Source organism: Capsicum annuum, chromosome 9, assembly GCF_002878395.1.
Source record: "Capsicum annuum cultivar UCD-10X-F1 chromosome 9, UCD10Xv1.1, whole genome shotgun sequence".
NCBI classification, from domain to species: domain Eukaryota; kingdom Viridiplantae; phylum Streptophyta; class Magnoliopsida; order Solanales; family Solanaceae; genus Capsicum; species Capsicum annuum.
The window spans coordinates 2,886,719-2,905,249 of record NC_061119.1 but is presented as its reverse complement, the minus strand read 5'-3'; the positions used below and the strand labels follow the sequence as shown (position 1 = coordinate 2,905,249).

At 32.7% G+C, this 18,531-nt stretch overlaps 1 protein-coding gene across 1 annotated transcript; it reads left to right on the top strand.

The window, feature by feature from the left end:
- The first annotated feature begins 11,422 nt into the window (after nucleotides 1-11,422).
- LOC124887374 lies at nucleotides 11,423-11,857 on the top strand. Its single transcript, XM_047396971.1, has one exon. The coding sequence runs from the start codon at nucleotides 11,423-11,425 to the stop codon at nucleotides 11,855-11,857; it is 435 nt and encodes a 144-aa protein (XP_047252927.1).
- The last annotated feature ends 6,674 nt before the right edge of the window (nucleotides 11,858-18,531 follow it).

Genomic DNA, 18,531 nt, shown 5'->3' with positions numbered 1-18,531 from the left:
TACAAGGGGTATTAATTACTTCAGTTTGAAAAATTAATTAATAATTATTTATCTCATACTTATTTTATTCTTTGTATTGAATACTATTTATTATTCAATGAATTTTTAAAATATTAAATTTACTCTCTCCATTCGTGCTTAATGACAAAATAAAAAAATAAAAATTGTTTTTTTTTTATATGTCAAAAATGACTAACAAAAATAAAAATTTAATTGATAAATAAGTGACAAGTAAAAACAAACGAAAAAAGTATTATATTTAAATAATATAATAAAATTACTCATATTATTTATTCTATATTAATTGACAAGTATTATTGAACGAAGAGAATAATTAATTGTCAAAAACCCTTAAAATTATGTATAGTTAATCGATGGAGTCTTTCAACTTTCTAAGCAGGACTTTTGGTAAGTTGTATTAACAATTTAATCAATTAAAGAAATATTCTTTACACGTATTTTAAGAAAATACTCGTTTCGTTTCACTTGACCTCTATAATAAAAATAATTATTTTAAATTATTTATTCAATTTATGAAATCAAGAAAGTTTTGTTATATTTTTTTCATTTCTATCGTTAATATTAAATAGTAAACATAAGGTAGTAATAATAAAATTTAAATTTTCAAATACCATTAAATAAGGCTAATTCTATAACACTTTTAATTAAAATTTATTAAAGACTCTTCCTAGTGACTGAACAGTTCTCCCCTAGAATTTTCCCAATGCATTATCCTTGAAAAATGTAAGGAATTCATAATTTAATTAGAGAATTTGAAGGGTCTTAATTTGACTTATCATCATCAATTAGATTAATCAGCAAATATTAAAAATAATAATGATATTTTACTAATTTCATAAAGAAATAATTAAATTGAAACAAATATTTTTTTAAAAAAATCAACTGATTAAAACGGACTCTTTTCTTCTTGTTAAAAGTGCTTTTTTATGTTCTAAAGTAACATGCACGATACACCAACATGGGTTGTGGTGCAGTGGATGAGGCTGCTTCACCCTTAACCAGAGGTTGAGGGTTCGACTCTGGGTATGGAGATCACTTATATGAGTGATCAGTGTTCACAATCGACTTCATTGTTCAATTATTTATTTTAAATTTAAAAGTTTTTTAATCACTTGAAAATTGATATTGTATGTATAAATTAAAATAAATTTTAATATTCTATATTATAGGAGTGATACATGTTTAAATGAAGTGACATAAACAACAAATCTTCTTTTACTTTAACAAACTTAAGTTAGAAGTTTTTATTTTAAACTAAATAAGATGTAGTAAGATTTTTTTTTTAAACACACACGACATTATCATGGGAAGGCACATGCAAAAAAATTAAAGCTAAATAAGATGAAAGTTTTATTTTTAAAATACACACGATATAATCATGAAAATGCACAGACACAAAAAATTAAGCTAAATAAGATGAAAATTTTATTTTTAAGTATAAATATTTAAAGCTTGAAAAGAAAATATTTAAAAAATAAGTTAAATAAGATGGATGGTATTTTGGTTATCAATTAATTTATTCTTAGAAATTATATCAGGCATATTACTTTGAATACAACAAACTAAACACTCAATAAAAAATAATTTCAGTCTAACTAATCTCAGTATAACTTATTCTATCATAACCAATCCCAGCATAACTACATTTCCAACCAAACAACACCTAAGAGATAACTTCTTAAAAATTTGCAAATGAAAAAAAAATATTGCTTTGCATAGTTAATTTTTTTTTAAAAATAATTTAAATAAAAATTATTAAATTTAGTCGAGCTTATAACCTATTATGTAACTTCTCTCTTGAAAACACTATATCCTCGAATTATATCAAATATGTTAAAATATTTTTTAATCTCAAAATTTTAAATGTCACGTGAAAAATTAAAATAAATTATTATCAATTTTTTTTTTTTAAGAATATTAGATGTTTTAGGCACTACTGTACTAACGCACATCCATCTCTATTAGTGCACCCGTCGTCATCACAATATCATTTTTAAGAATATGATATGTTTTTAGACCACAATTTTCAAAAGATTATACAAATACAATGACCATGCCTTGTGAGGGTAAATATAAAGTCGTCACCTCTTGGCTGGGCAGATTAATTAAGGGTGACAAAAAATTTTTAAAACTATAAAAAAAGTTATACAAATCTTAAATATTGAGTAGAGGTGACAATTTTAAGATTAATGTTAATAACACTAATTTTAAAATCCTTAAGTTTTATTATTTACACAAAGATCTCTACACCATTACCGCCACTCCTCCTCCACACCCATTTTGTTACCGCACACCATCGCCACCTTCTCTTCCTCCACTATCACTATCATTGCCACTTCTTTCAAATTCTCCATTATTTCCTCCATCTACATAACTATCGCCTATTTTTCTTCTTTCTCCTCTACCACCGTCGCTATCAACACCACAACAAATGTCATATTCTCATTCGGCATCATCACCAGCACCATCACCTCCATTTTTATCATAAATATCACTTTTCCGTGGTATCCTCCTCTATTCAGATCTTTTTCAGAAATTACGTAAGTATTGAAGTTGCTGAAGCAACAGCCGAAGTTGCTGCAGCTACTCCGATAGTTGCTACAGCAACTTCGATTGTTACTGCAACAACTTCAATTTGAAATTTGGAGTTGGAGAACTTTTAAAAAAATTAAATTTTTTTTAAAAATTACACTTTGCACCCTAAATAATTTAACCACAATTTAAACGAAGCTTTGACCTTAGCTGTTCAAAGTTGTCACCACTTTTAATTTAATTTTTTTTTGTCACCTCCCACTTAATTTTCTCCTCGTAGTGGGGCGTCCACTAATGCAACACGATAGATGAGTTTGCTTCTCTCCCGGATGAATGAAGACTTATGTAGTGGTCGGAATGCCTTATTAGTCGAAGAACTTCTATTTTACTAGTAAGGACGCAAGAAGCAAACAAACTTGCGCGAAAGACATTTTCTATACCGATTCAAATTACATCACATAAACTGGAAACGGTGGAATCAGTCTATAGCGAGTCAATCTACATCAAATAAATCATTATTTAATTCCTATAATTATCAATGACTAAACTTGGGAAATTTCTTTCTTAATACCAACAAAACGAACAATAATCTTAGCATAGTAATTCCAATCTGGATGAGACGTTGTTATCGCAGGTTGCCCAATCAAAGGATGTTCTTTAACGTACGTCGGAACATCATCCGCATCAACAAGACCATCCAAAAACTTTCGAAAATCACCCCCGGAACCTACATCAAATGTTAAAAACAAACATTCACCGCGCATTCACCTGATCGTATAATAACAAAAAAGCTACACATTTGACCAGTCGATACCAAGAAATGTGTCTTTGCCATTTCCAATTTTGAAAACAGGAGGGAAAACCGCGGTATTAGGCTGCAAGTTTAACCAAACAAGACTTAATAATCAATATATTCGAGTTTAAGTAATATACATTGTCACTATAAATAAATTGAAAAACCTTACAGGATTTATTAGAGCTGTATGAAGCTCAACATCAATCATAAGTGTGTTGGATTCTGAATATTTTCCACCACAAAATGGAAGAAAATTATATTTGTTTACCCTTTTTTTTTTTTTTAATTCCGTCAAAAATATAGGTTTCTCCTTTTTCTCCAAGCACTTAAAGCCACTATCAATACATTTTTCTTGGTCCTACATAATTAAAATTAAATTGAATTAAATATTGTTTCTTATCTAAAATTTAACCTCAATAAATAAGCAAAAATGAGTTCTTAGCTAGATTAAATTAAAGATACTTATTACTTACCCATACAAATAACAACTTTCTTCGAACCCCAACCATGATATTGTCTATAATAGCATCCATGTTTCTCCTAAATGTACAAAAAAAAAAAAAACTATAATAATATAATAACAATATAGTTTCAATAGATTATAATAATTAATTAAATAACTTAATAATACTAACTCCATTGCAGAAGACCATATCCCAACCTCAAATCTTTCAAGGCAAAACTTCAAGAATTCATCACAGAAAGGCCTCTTGAAAACTGCATTAAATAACATATAATAAATTGAACAAACAAAAATAATAATAATAACAATGAATTCATTATAATGTATTTCATAATTATTACACGCATTAACAATGTATTTTAATGTGTTTTAATAAATCAAATACTCCTATTTTACATGTTAATTAATTTCATTACTTTATTATTTCGAAGATATATGTACACAAAAGGATCATTATGTATTCAACCGAAGCAAAACGTAGCAACGATGATAAAATATCATATAGTAATTAATACCCCTAAATAACAAAATATACTCCACTATGCTTCAATTTATGTGTCATAGTCCAAACTCGGAGAATCAAATTTCTTAAATTTGATGGTAAGTTTAGACAATAAAATATGAAAATACCTAACGACTATATAAAAAGTACTTTAAGTTACATTAACTAACAATTAAAAATATCTAAAATTCGTAAAATAAGTATCATAAATTCAAATATCGTCACATAAATTGAAACGAAACTCGAAAATTCCCACATATTAAGTCTGGTTTGTAGCTTTGAACACTTAACCAGTGTTGACGATGTACTCTATGAGACAATAATCCACCAAGATTAATTACAAGGAGTTTCTTTTTTGGACCAAGGTACAATTTCTCAAGAGGAAGGTACAAGCCTAAATTGCTAGTGAATTTCTTTTCGTCTTCATTTTTATAAGAAACTACATTCTTCAATTTCAAATTGGAATTTTTTTGTGCCATGGTTGAATTTTGAAGAAAATAAAAACACTTTAGTGATGCTATTAATTTGATACAAATTGTTAGAGACAAATTATATTTATAGTGGCATTAAGGTTTATTAATTACTGGTGACAAATTAAACCTTTTTAAATTCTGTATTAATCTTTTCATATTCCATGGCTCACGCATGCCCAAAATTCTAGAAAGATAAACTATACTCCTTCCATTTTATATTAATTAATCAATATTTCGTAGTTAATTTTTAAGTGAAAGATGAAATGATCAATTGAATCTTTTTACTTAAACTGTTATCTGATTAACCTTTAAACTTAACGAATTATAATATTTTAAACACTAAAATAAAATAAATAATTTTAGAAAAAAATCAACTATTTTAAAATGGAGTAAGTATTTACGACAAGACACTTTCGTAGTTTGTTTGCTACTTATTTTTTAATTAAATTTTTTATTTTTACTTATATTATTTTTGACATATTGAAGTATGAGGGCAAATTACTTTATGCAGAGTTTAGGTCAACCACTCTAAGAGACAACTACTTAATAGTAAAAGTTTGCGAATGAAAAAAAATTATTGTTTTGTATATTTAATATATACTTTAAATTAAAATTATTGAATTCAATCAAATTCGACTTGTAATGTATTATGTAACGTCGTGATAGGTGGTCTACGGCTGACCCTCTGGCCAAAGAAATTTAGAAAAGAGATGAAGAAGAAGTAACAAGAGAGATTGGGGCAATTTTTTTCCTCCTTTCTGAAAGCTAACATTACAATTTAAAGGGAAAATGTAAACTACTTCTAATAAAATAACTGCAAATGAAACGTGGCCTAATAACCGTAAATGGAAACGTGGGCATCCCCATTATCTCCTTTATTTCCGCGCAACTACTTCTAAGACTATTTCAAAGAAAGAGCACAACTACTTCTAAGACTATTTTAAAGAAAGAAATCCACCACCCATTAGTTAGCATCATAACAATCCACCCCACTTGAAATCACCTTGTCCTCAAGGTGAAACTGAGGGTAAGTACGGGAAAAACGCCATTTATCTTCCAATGTTGCATCTTCCCTTGATTGACCAACCCATTTAACCAAAATCTCTATTTTTGGCCGATATTTCCCTTTCTGCACGACTCGTTCTTCCAAGATACCCTCTGGTTGAGGTGCCACCTGTAACTGGACAGGTTCGTTGACAGGAGGTGGGATCGGTTCCGGGACAGGGCCTTCTCTTTTCCGTAACAAACTCACATGAAACACATCGTGAATTAAGGAACCAGGAGGTAATTCAATCCGATATGCAACCTTTCCTACCTTAGCAAGAATTTTGTAAGGGCCAAAAAAACGCGGACTTAACTTAGCTGATGTTCGGGAGACCACACTTGACTGTCTATATGGCTGTAGTTTAACATAAACATGATCCCCTACCTCAAATTCCAATTCACGACGGCGTTGGTCCGCAAAATGCTTCATACGGTCTTGAGCTTTGAAGAGGTTGACTCGTAAGGTTTTCAGCATCCGATCACGGTCTTGAAGGTAGTCTTCGACAGCTTGAACCTTAGTCGTTCCTGGAACATACGGCAAGATTTTTGGAGGCAGCCGTCCATAAACAACCTGAAAAGGAATCAGCTTGGTGGAAGTGTGAACTGAAGTATTATAGCTATATTCCGCCCACGGTAGCCAATCCACCCATTTTTTTGGCTTGTCACAAACAAAACAACGCAAGTATTGTTCCAGAATCCGATTGACAACTTCTGTTTGTCCATCCGTCTGCGGATGATAGCTAGAACTCATGCATAAAACCGACCCTTGCAGCTTGAATAGAGCTTGCCAAAAGGAACTTATGAAAATTTTATCACGATCACTTACAATGGTTGAAGGGATACCATGCAAGCGGACAACGTTGGCTACAAAATCTCGAGCTACACTTGCAGCAGTAAATGGGTGCCGCATAGGAACAAAGTGGGCATATTTTGAGAGTCGATCTACAATCACCATTATCACTGTAAACCCGTTAGACGCAGGTAATCCTTCCACGAAATCCATGCTAATGTCCTCCCAAATTCTGTCTGGAACCGGAAGTGGCTGCAACAACCCAGCAGGCTGCATGGTGTCCGTCTTGGCTCGTTGACACTCATGACATTCCCGGATATATCTTTTCACAAAATCTTTCATACCCAACCACCAAAAATTGTGCTTCACCTTAGCAAGAGTTTTATGAAAACCAAAATGGCCTCCTTCGGGAGAGGAGTGACACATAACCAGCACAGTGGATAGAAGAGGAGAATTGGAGCTTAACAATATAGCATCATTTCTAAACCAAACTCCATCATGCTTCACAAGGTTACCTTTAAATTTAATAGGCAAGGATGAAGGTAAATTCAAATAAAAAGGGTCTGTGTGTACCTCTTCTTGAATGGTGGTCCAAATGGTGGAACAAGGATGTGAAACATTTAGATAATGAAACTCGGGCGTACGAGAGAGGGCATCTGCGCCTTGGTTCAAACTTCCCTTCTTATATTCAATTTTGTAGTCAAATCCCAAAAGCTTGGGTAGCCATCTGGACTGAACTGGGGTAGTGATTCGTTGCTCCATTAAATACTTGAGACTGACATGGTCTGTTTTCACCACAAAAGGTCGCCCCAGTAAATAGTGCCGCCATTTCCGAACCGCCTTTACAATAGCTAACATCTCCTTCTCATATGTAGACCAAGATAACATGATTCCGTTTAAAGGAGCACTGAAATAAGCCAAGGGTCTTCCACGTTGAGTGAGAATAGCTCCTATACCCACCCCACTCGCATCACACTCCACAGTAAATGGGTGAGACCAATCGGGCAAAGCCAAAGTAGGAGGGGTTGTCAGGGCAATCTTCAACTCCTGGAAAGCCACTTCTGCCTTTTCATTCCAAATAAAAGGGCCTTTGCCAACTAGTTTATGCAAGGGGGCAGCAATACTTCCAAATCCCTTGATAAACTTTCGATAATAACCCGCCAACCCCAAGAAACCGCTTACCCCTTTTGCGTTAGTTGGAGTAGGCCATGAAAGTACAGCCTTAACTTTATTTTCTTCAACCGCCACACCTCCCGATGATATGACATGCCCCAAATAATTAACTTGAGAAGCTCCAAAACAACATTTTGAGAGCTTGGCAAAAAGTTGATTAGTATTTAATAATCCCAAAGCAGTACGTAAATGCCCAAGATGATCATTCAAGGTCTTTGAATAAATAAGAATATCATCAAAGAATACCAATATAAACTTACGCAGGTATGGCCTGAAAATGTCATTCATTAAGCATTGAAAGGTGGCTGGAGCATTGGTGAGGCCAAAAGGCATAACAACGAACTCATAATGTCCGTCATGCGTTCGGAATGCTGTCTTTGGAATATCAGTTTCCCGAACCCGTATTTGGTGATAACCAGCACGAAGGTCAAGCTTAGAAAAGATCGTAGCACTATATAGTTCATCGAGTAGCTCGTCTATTACTGGAATTGGGTACTTGTCCTTCACAGTGATGTCATTGAGAGCCCTATAGTCCACGCAAAAACGCCAAGTGCTGTCAGATTTCTTCACTAACAAGACCGGCGATGAGAACGGGCTATGGCTGGGGCGAATTAACCCATCACGCAGTAACCCCCTAACTTGTTTTTCAATTTCCGTCTTTTGCAAATAAGGTTGGCGATATGGCCGAGAGCTCACTGGTTTGGCTCCGGGAATTAAGGGTATGTCATGGTCATGGAAACGCCTTGGGGGCAATTCTTTTGGCTCTTGAAAGACCTGCTCATATTCAGTTAAAACATGTTGAACGGCTGGACAAGGACTTGAGGTAGAAGAAAGCTCCGATTCGACCCGATTAACCTGGAGAAGTAAGGCAATACCCTGTATTCCCATCAATTCGTTAGCCTTTAAAGCAGTCAAATCTGACCCCCGCAACCCTTGTAACTTATGTGTTGAACCAGCCTGATGGAATCCAAGAGTGAGATTCTGGAAGTCGATTTCAATAGGCCCCAAAGTCTTCAACCACTGAACGCCTAAGACAATAGGACAAGCTGCGATTGGCAGAACAAAAAAATCGGTGGTTATAGTGTAACCTTGAATAATGATTGTAAGTCCTCGCACTCGTCCCACACAAGCTAACTTGTCACGGTTTGCGACGACCACTTCCAATTTGACCCCATTATCCACCGTCAATCCGAACCACTCCACTAACGATTGCTCGATGAAATTGTGGGTACTACCACCATCAATTAAGACCACCAAATCTTTGTTATGAATTTTTCCAGGCAACCTTAAGGTTTGGGGAAGGATGGTGCCGGTAATTGCGTGGAAAGAAATCTCAGCGGAAACCTCATCAGGAGGGTTCTCATTGGCTTCATCCTCATGGCTGCTGCTCTCTTCAACGTCATCGACTTCACTGATCATGAATAATTGGGGCTTGGTGCACTTATGACCCGGAATGTAGCGTTCATCACAGTAGTAACACAACCCCTTTTCCCGACGTTCTTTAGCCTCTGCTCCTGATAAACGGCGAACTGGACTTGGGGCAGGTAAAGCTAGGCGTTGAGATGGTGCTGGGCCTAAAATTCCAGCAGAGTGTGGGCCTTTAGGTAGGGAATTAAAACTGGTAACCCGAGGAGACGGAGTAACCCGCCGTTGCAAGTTCAATTTCTCCTCAACCAACCTGGACAACCCCATTGCATCTGTCATGGTGCGTGGCTTCTTGAGTTTCACCTCCAACCGTATATCTTCCTTCAGCCCACCTACAAAACAGCCAAGTAAGAAAGACTCCGGTAGGTTATCAATACGGTGTGACAATCGTTCGAAAGCTTCAATATAAACTGCAACTGTGGTGATCTGTTTGAGTCGATGAAGGGATTCTGAAGGGTCATCATAATCAGTCGGCCCAAAACGACTCAGCAAAGCCGCGGTAAATTCCCTCCATGTCATCGGACCTCGTGATTTGGCAAACCACCGGTGCCACTGTAAGGCAATACCGTCAAGATGAAAAGAGGCAAGATTGACCCGATCTGTATCAACGAAGTTCTGAAATTCAAAGTATTGTTCAGCCTGAAATATCCACCCCGTAGGATCATCACCACTAAACCGAGGAAAATGGAGTTTCAGGTAGGGTTTCCCTACATTACCGATTGTGGATCCCTTGCCAGAGCCAGAAGGTTTGTCAGAATCCTTCTCCTTAATCTCCCGAACGTCTGTCACTAACTTGTGGAACATGGCAGTGAGCTTTTCGAGAGTTTCATTAGTGTGTTGCTAGAATTGTTCGAGAGACTGCTTGCGTGTTTCCATTGGATCAAACCCGCTCTGATACCACTGATAGGTGGTCTACGGCTGACCCTCTGGCCAAAGAAATTTAGAAAAGAGATGAAGAAGAAGTAACAAGAGAGATTGGGGCAATTTTTTTCCTCCTTTCTGAAAGCTAACATTACAATTTAAAGGGAAAATGTAAACTACTTCTAATAAAATAACTGCAAATGAAACGTGGCCTAATAACCGTAAATGGAAACGTGGGCATCCCCATTATCTCCTTTATTTCCGCGCAACTACTTCTAAGACTATTTCAAAGAAAGAGCACAACTACTTCTAAGACTATTTTAAAGAAAGAAATCCACCACCCATTAGTTAGCATCATAACACGTCGCTCTTGAAAATACTATCTCGTCTAAATTGAAATTCCTTAACCTGAATATAAATCTAGATCAATCGAGCATAAAAATTTCAATTCGAATTAATCAAACTTCATCACAAACACTAACATCGCATCGCATGGGAAACAAAAAATGTAGAAGGTTCTATAAAATCTATTACTCTCTCTATTATGAAAAGAATAATTTATTTTTTATTGAAATAGCATTTAAAAAATAAAAAATACTTTTAATCAAAGATTGATACTTTTAGTTGACCCTCTTACTAAAAATATTTGTTTCAATTTATTTGTACCTTTGATGAAATCAAGAGAATTTTATTATATTTTTTCAATAGTATCCTTAATATTAAATGACTAATTAAAGTGTATTTACTTAAATTCATATTTTTAAAGTATAATTAATAAAGCTAATTTGATAAAATAAATTTTCTAATTAATGTTTTCTTAATGAGTGTGCCGAGTCTATAAGGGCAACTATTCCCTCCGTTTCATATTAGTTGGCCCCTATGAACTTGACACACCCTTTAAAAAAAATATTAATTAGCTGGTTTATTTTACCAAATTAACCTTATTAATTATACTTTGAAAATGTAAATTTGAGTAAATACACATTGTTTAGTCATTTAATATTAAGGATAGTATTGAAAGAACATAATAATTTTATCAAAGGAATAACTAAATTAAAATAAATATTTTTAAAAAGGGAACCAACTAACAACTAAAACGAAACGAGGGAGTATCAATTTTTATCAACCTTTTGACCTTTTGCCATGTTCTAGCACTTTCAAATAAAACCATAATCCAATTTCCAGAAACATCCCACGTAATATTATAGCTAGAACCTTCTACATTCTCCAGCACCTTCCAAAAATCTTGTCAAACACTAAATTATAAATACCCAATTTAACCTCCCATCCTCAAAGCCATCACAATATAAAAAAAACAATTCATATTGATTAGCAAGTAGAGATGAAGCCAGTAGTACAAGAGAACAACAACAACAATGGAAAAGTAACAATCAAAGCAGAGTGCAGAGGAGGAAAAATCGAAATCGACACGAAAAATGTCGATACGATTAAGTACATAGAAAAAAGGCTGACCGAAAAAGGTGTGCAGAGGTTAGAACGGCATCCCGCTGACGGGTTGCCGTTCAAACATGACCCAAAAAAGGGTCATGGGGGGAAGTACACGTGGGAGGGACCGGATAACGAGGCGGTTAGTGAACTGGATCCGGTCCCACCCGCGTTAGATGAGAAGGATCCGAATTACGAAGAGGCAGAGGAAGAAGCAGAGGATGAAAAAGAGAAAGTAGTGGTGGGTGAAGTTGAAGTGGCTAAATTGGCTGATGAAGGTGTTGGTAGAATTGATGTTGATCCTAATTTGAAAGTTGATAACACTAAGTAATTTTATAATGTTAGTGATATGAAAATGTTGTTGAGCTTGTGTAATTGATGTAATAGTAAGTGTGTTGTTTCTTTGTTTGGTAATTGAGTTTTAAATTTGATTTGAATGTTTTAATTACTAATTGTTTAAGTAAAGTTTTTAACTACTCTTATAAATTGCGTACTAATTTATTAAGAATTAATTGTATTTGAGGTTATGACATCTGATCATATATCATATGGTGGGATTGAAATAGATTTACGAGATTGAGGTCATAATTTGTAAGGTACTTAAATTTGTATAAATTTAAATAAGGAAATATATGTATTCAATATGACATCAATTTGCGTCTTATATGGTGTACTATCTATATTATGTCATATAGAATATATGTGACTATTTATTTAATATTATACAAATTTAAATATCTGTTTGTCTGCATTCAAAATTGAATGTCATATACATGAGTTGAGATTAATTTAAGAGATATTTATTTTGCTCGTACGTTTATAGCATTCATTATGGTATGTGGAGGAAAAAAAGGCCCATTGCCTGCTTAGAATTGGGCTGTACTAGTATGGCCTTCGGGAGAAAAGCCCAATCCAATATAAGATGTGTGATTTACACTTTTTTATAAAAAAAAAAATGTGCAAATTTTATAAATATTAACCTTTTAGAATTAATTACACTACATCCTATCTTTTTTAATTAGTTTTGTCTTTCTCCCTATTAATATACATTCCTAAAACGACATATACATAATAACTTATGTATATTGGAATCTGTTAGAGTCCTTAAAAAAAGAAAGTTACTGATATCGAACATTAATTGACGTAAATTGCACAACTAATTAAATATGCGGATTACTGCATCCGTAATATCAACGGAATTTTAAAATTTAAGTATCACAAATACATACAAACACAAATTTGAAGCAAAATCATAAATCAAATTCAATTTCAGATCTGTTTTTTGTTGTTTACTGAAGAAAGCAAATTATTTCGAATCATTGAAGATGAATATTGCTATTCTTTTGAGGTACTCGGGTAAATGGAGATTCCAAACAGAATATGTGGATTATAAAAGTGAAGGGATTGTTGTAGCTGAATCAGTAAATTATGTGAGGTTGATTTCGTCGATTCTTGATGGACTAAACATTGGCGGAACTCGAAAAAATATTGATGTACGTTATGTTGTCGGTAACAATGATTCACCTTTTCATATCCGTAACGATAATAATGTACGATTGTATGTCGAGTTGAAGAAAATACAACCGTCGTTCGTGATGTATCCGTTGTGTGTTTCAACTACAGATAAATGTCAAGAAGACATATTGTTGGATAGAGAAACAAGAGTTATTGTTTGCCTGGAAGGTGTTGAATCTGATGCTATGGCTCTATCTGTAGTTGAGACACAAAATCAATATGCTTTGTATGTCCCGGAGGTTGAAATAGATAACTTGATATGTGACAGCAAGAGTATTGATGTTAAGGTGAAACAGATGTATAAGGATAAATAGATGCTCGTTTCAGTGATGTCGAAATATAAGGTGACTAATGGATTTAATGTTAGAGCAAAAAGATTTAATAAAAAAAGGTGATTCGTATATTTTTATAATGGGCACTATTGATATATCAAATCTTGAATGTTATAAATTATTTTTTTTAATAACAATGTTGTATATACTTGAATGAACATTTATATTTTTTTTATTTTTGCTAAACAAAATCGAAAAACACATTATCAGTGTAGTCTTTGGAAGAACTGTTTTAAAGTTATGTATATTTATGCAACGTAGTGTATTGATTTAACTTTTTTTTGATAGCCTTATTACTGAAAAGTAAGTGCATACATACGATACAACTGGTTAATGTATTTTGTTAGATTAATTCTGTTATGTCAACTACATATACATTTTTTGTGCTTTGTATATATTTTAAAATGTAGATGTGAGAAGATAAGATAATGGACAACAGTTATGTATATCTAAAAATATACATAACTGGTAACATGCCTTTAGATGTGTTATTAAATCCATAATGTACATACTTTATTTTTAATGTTAATTATATGAATTATTAGATTGTATATAGCTGTCTATGTGAAAAATTTATGCATGTCTATAATGTATTTATTATGATGAATTTGTAACAATCAAATCGTTAGAACTTATGAAATGATACAAATTATAATCATTTGAATGACTTTTTTTATATCTCAACTATGTCCTCCGATGTTACAATGAGGAATGTCAGTGGAATTTGGAACATCTACTTACAAAAAAATAGATATTTTTATGATTCATAAATTTAATCCTGAACATACATGCGCTTTGAGGGACAGGGTACTGCAGAATATTTTGGCGATAACTTCTTTTGTTTGTGAATTCATGGCTCCAAAATTAGTTAACCATAAGAGAAGGTACACACCCGGGGACATCATCGAAGAAATGAAAGTTGTATATGGTGTGGATATAAATTATATGAAGGCATGGCGTGCAAAGGAGTGTGCCATATCGTTGCTTAGAGGTGGACCTGCAGATGGTTAAGATAGATGCCGAGATACATTTATATGTTAAAAAATATATATCCTAATTCACACGTTGTAATGCACAAATAATGGGATAATCGGTTCATGTATCTGTTTATAGCGTTGCATCCCATGATTAGGGGGTACGAGTATTGCAGACCCGTTGTTGTTGTTGATGGGGCACATTTAAGTGGACCATATCAAGGCACTTCCGTCTCAGCAAGTACCCTTGATGGTGCAGGTATGTGAAAAATCATCATACTCTGTTATTTTTTTTTAACATACATCGTATTTCATATTAAAAAGTTATTTTTGTTAAAGAAAAAAAATTCTGAACATTTTTCTTTGATTTTTTTTAAAAAACACACCGAATTGTATTTATTATCATATCGCCAGTTATGTATATTTTAAGAAAATATCACCAGCTATGTATATGTTAACATACACATCTATGTATATGTTAACATATTTAAAGATGTTGTCCAGTTGATTTAAAAAAAAAAAAAATTTGTTCTTTTACTAATATAGTGTTTTCGTAACTTAGGATGCATATTACCACTTGCGTATGGGGTTGTGGATACTGAGAATGATAATTCGTGGACATGATTTTTCAATTTGTTCAAAACTGCATTCGGTGAACGTGAAAACATGTGTGTTGTATCTGATAGGAACGAAAGTATTATAAAAGCTGCCAGTGTTGTATATCCAAATGTCCTACTTCTTGCTTGCATATGGAATCTTTGAAAAAATATTTGTAGTTACTTTCGTAAGAGCAAAGAAAGTATCAGTGATTTGTATTATTCAATGGCTAAAGCTTATAGGAAAGATGATTTTGACTATTTGATGGTAAAGATTGAAAAAGCTGATCTGAGAGTGAAAAAATATTTACAAGAAGCTGGATATGAAAAGTGAAGTAGATGTCATTCACCGGTAAACAGAGGTAGGATGATGACCTGGAATATTGCTAAGTGTATTAATGGGTGTTTGGTAGAGGCCCGAGGATTGCCAATATATGGATTCTTAGAAGAGGTTCGAATATTATTTGGTTCTTGAAACTGTAAGAACAGTGAAATAGCTTCTTATACAAGTACCACTTTGGGTCGTCGATTTGAAGAAATTCTAACTCTCAACGGTGTGAAAGTTTTGAGAATGATAGTATGTATAAGCTTTAACTTTTTAAATTATGCATTTATATGTAGTATTTGTTTAACTGAAAAGAAGTTTATTTAAATTTATATTTCCCGAAAAAATTAATTGGTTTAATTTTTGTTTTTTACTGTTCAGGTGAAGGTTTCTTCAACATATGTATATTCAGGTTATGAATTTGGGAGAAGATACATTGTTGATCTAGAAAGTGGCACATGCAACTGTACGAGGTTTCAAATAGATCAAATACCTTGTGCTTACGTTATAGCTGTGTTGAAGTCTAAACATATAAAAGATTTTGGAGAATACTGTTCAGAATACTACAAGCCAAACACATTGGTGAAGACATATGAAGTTCCAATCGTTCCAATGCCAGACAAGAAAGACTGGGATGTTTCCAATAGGGTAGATGAGGAAGAAGTGTTGCCACCGATTTACAAAATACCTTCAAGAAGATCGAAGAAGGGGCGAAAGAAGAAATCAAGTGAAACACTTTCTTCAAGCACAAACCGTTGTGGACGATGCGGCCAAGAAGGACATAATAGGTGTTCATGTAGGTTTTTTTTCAAAGGAGAAATAGTTTATTGTTTTGCTATACTTTTGAAGAGTACTAACTGATATATTTTTGTGTTTTATTTTTTCGTTGAAATAAATTTTATTTTGTTTCGATTTAAATTTTAGTGTTCTTTTTTCTCTCTCTTATATGTGATGTTTATGTAGACGCTGGTATAGTTTCATTAATGCTTTGAAATATACTAGAGTACTAACACAGTTATGTATATTAACACAATTATGTATATTATCAAACACAGTTATGTATATTATCAAACATACATTACCTGTTTTTATGGCGTTTTACTCAGATGTTTGTTATCTAGATTGTATATTCAGTAATGTATTTCATAAAACATACATAGCGCCGTTGTAAAAACTGTGATTTGTACATGTAAACATATATTTGAAAAAATCAAAATTTAAAAATAAATGTTATTTGTTTTGTATTTACTGTTGAATTAACTTATTGTTTTGTTATAATTATAAAGAGAAATAAAATAATGTTCTAGACAAATAATAAAATAATTATGTATATTATATAACATACATAACCTGTATTTATAGCATTTATCTCAGATATATGTATTATGTAGATTACATGTTAATTAATGTATAGCATTAAACATACATAGCGCCGTTATAAAAATCTGAGTTGTAAATGTAAACATATAGTTGCAAACAAAAAATTTAAAAATAAATGTTATTAGTGTTACATATACCGTTGAAATAACTTTTTTCTTCACTATATTCCTGAATAGTAACAATTGATTATGTGTTAATAATTATTCAGGTTTAACTTTATTGATATGTTTTATTTTATTATTTGTGCGTTGAAATAAAGTGGATAATACTAAAGTTTAAAATAACAGTTTGATTTATTGTTGTGTTTTTTATTTTTTTTAAAAATTTATGTATATGATATAATATACATTGTATGAAGTTTTAATATGTGGCTCAGTCTAGTTTTAACCTGCAATTGAATGTAAATTTATATATATTTGCCAGCATTCATTTGTAAGTTCTCTAATGTACCATCTTTATGAAAATATATACACACATTAAAAATTGTAGTTTATGTACAATTATGTATATTTTTCAACATACATTAGAAGTTGTAAACTTTACTATATATATGAAGACATATACACATATAAAAGGCTAGATATCTATGTGTATGTTGTCATATGTTAAACAAAAATGTCATTGTATTCTGCCATACAAAACAACTAAAGTACTTATACTTTGAACATTCCCAACAAATTTCAAGAGCACACAAAGAAAATCTTAACAATGTTCTTCACTACTCAATGCTAACTATTTCGTTTTCACCCGGAATTCGTATATTTCTTGACCTTGATCTTGGAGGGTCATCATTTTCACTAACATAATTTTTCTGAGCTTTTTGAATACCATATTTTCGAAGGAGTGGCGTAACGCATTCGATGGTATTTTGCTTCAAAACCATCCGAAGACACGTTCATTCATTCACTTAGGTATTCAGCATACCCAACAACAAAGACTCCACAATCCCTGTCATGCATACAAAAAGCTTACACATTATTACTTAATATTTACTAGCAATGAAAAAAACAAATACATTGATACATGTACGATAATATTGCGAATAAAAATAATTGATTAGTATACTAACACACTGTCACATTCTTGTTGCATAATGTCTTGAACATCCTCAACCTCAGAGAGATGTTCATTCAGAAATTGAGTCTTTTGTAATCTTATCCCTGTATGCTTCAAGATTAGCCCAATTTGTACGTGATGTTTCTTCAAAAAAATCTGTTGTCGGAGAGGTAAGTTGGCAGCATCGCAACCAACTTGCTAATCTCATTAATTGATTCCATATTCCTTAGACTGGACAGCAAATTATAAATGCGTATGCGTCTATCCTTTAGGACAATAACAGCTAACACCCAGTGAAACTTCTCATTTCAGTTGATAGGAACATACACCTCATCAACTTGGTGCCATGGTAAACCAGATGGCATACAGTATCCCTTGATTATATTTGTTATTGCATATTCATTTAGGACCACATCAACAGATTAAGCATAATCTTGTTGTGTAGTAATGACTAAATCTGTATCATCCTCATAATAATTGGAGTACGTCTTCATAACGTAGTTCTTGAAAAAACAGTTAGTTGTTGTGAACCTGTAATCTTGATCATTCCTTAACTTTGATTTCTTCCGCAAATGATAGAAAATGACATCAATATGCTACAATAGAAAAGATCAAATAAAATGCATTATGTCTGATATAATACACATCAGATGTTGATAATAAAAATAATTTTAGATATACATCTTGATAAATCAAGCATATACATAAAATATGCTGAGATATATCTGTTGGTTTAAAATATGGGACCGTGCACAGTTGCAAACCTTTAACATATTTAGAATTTATGTATATGATAACATATACATCACTGCTAAGTCAGGTAGACA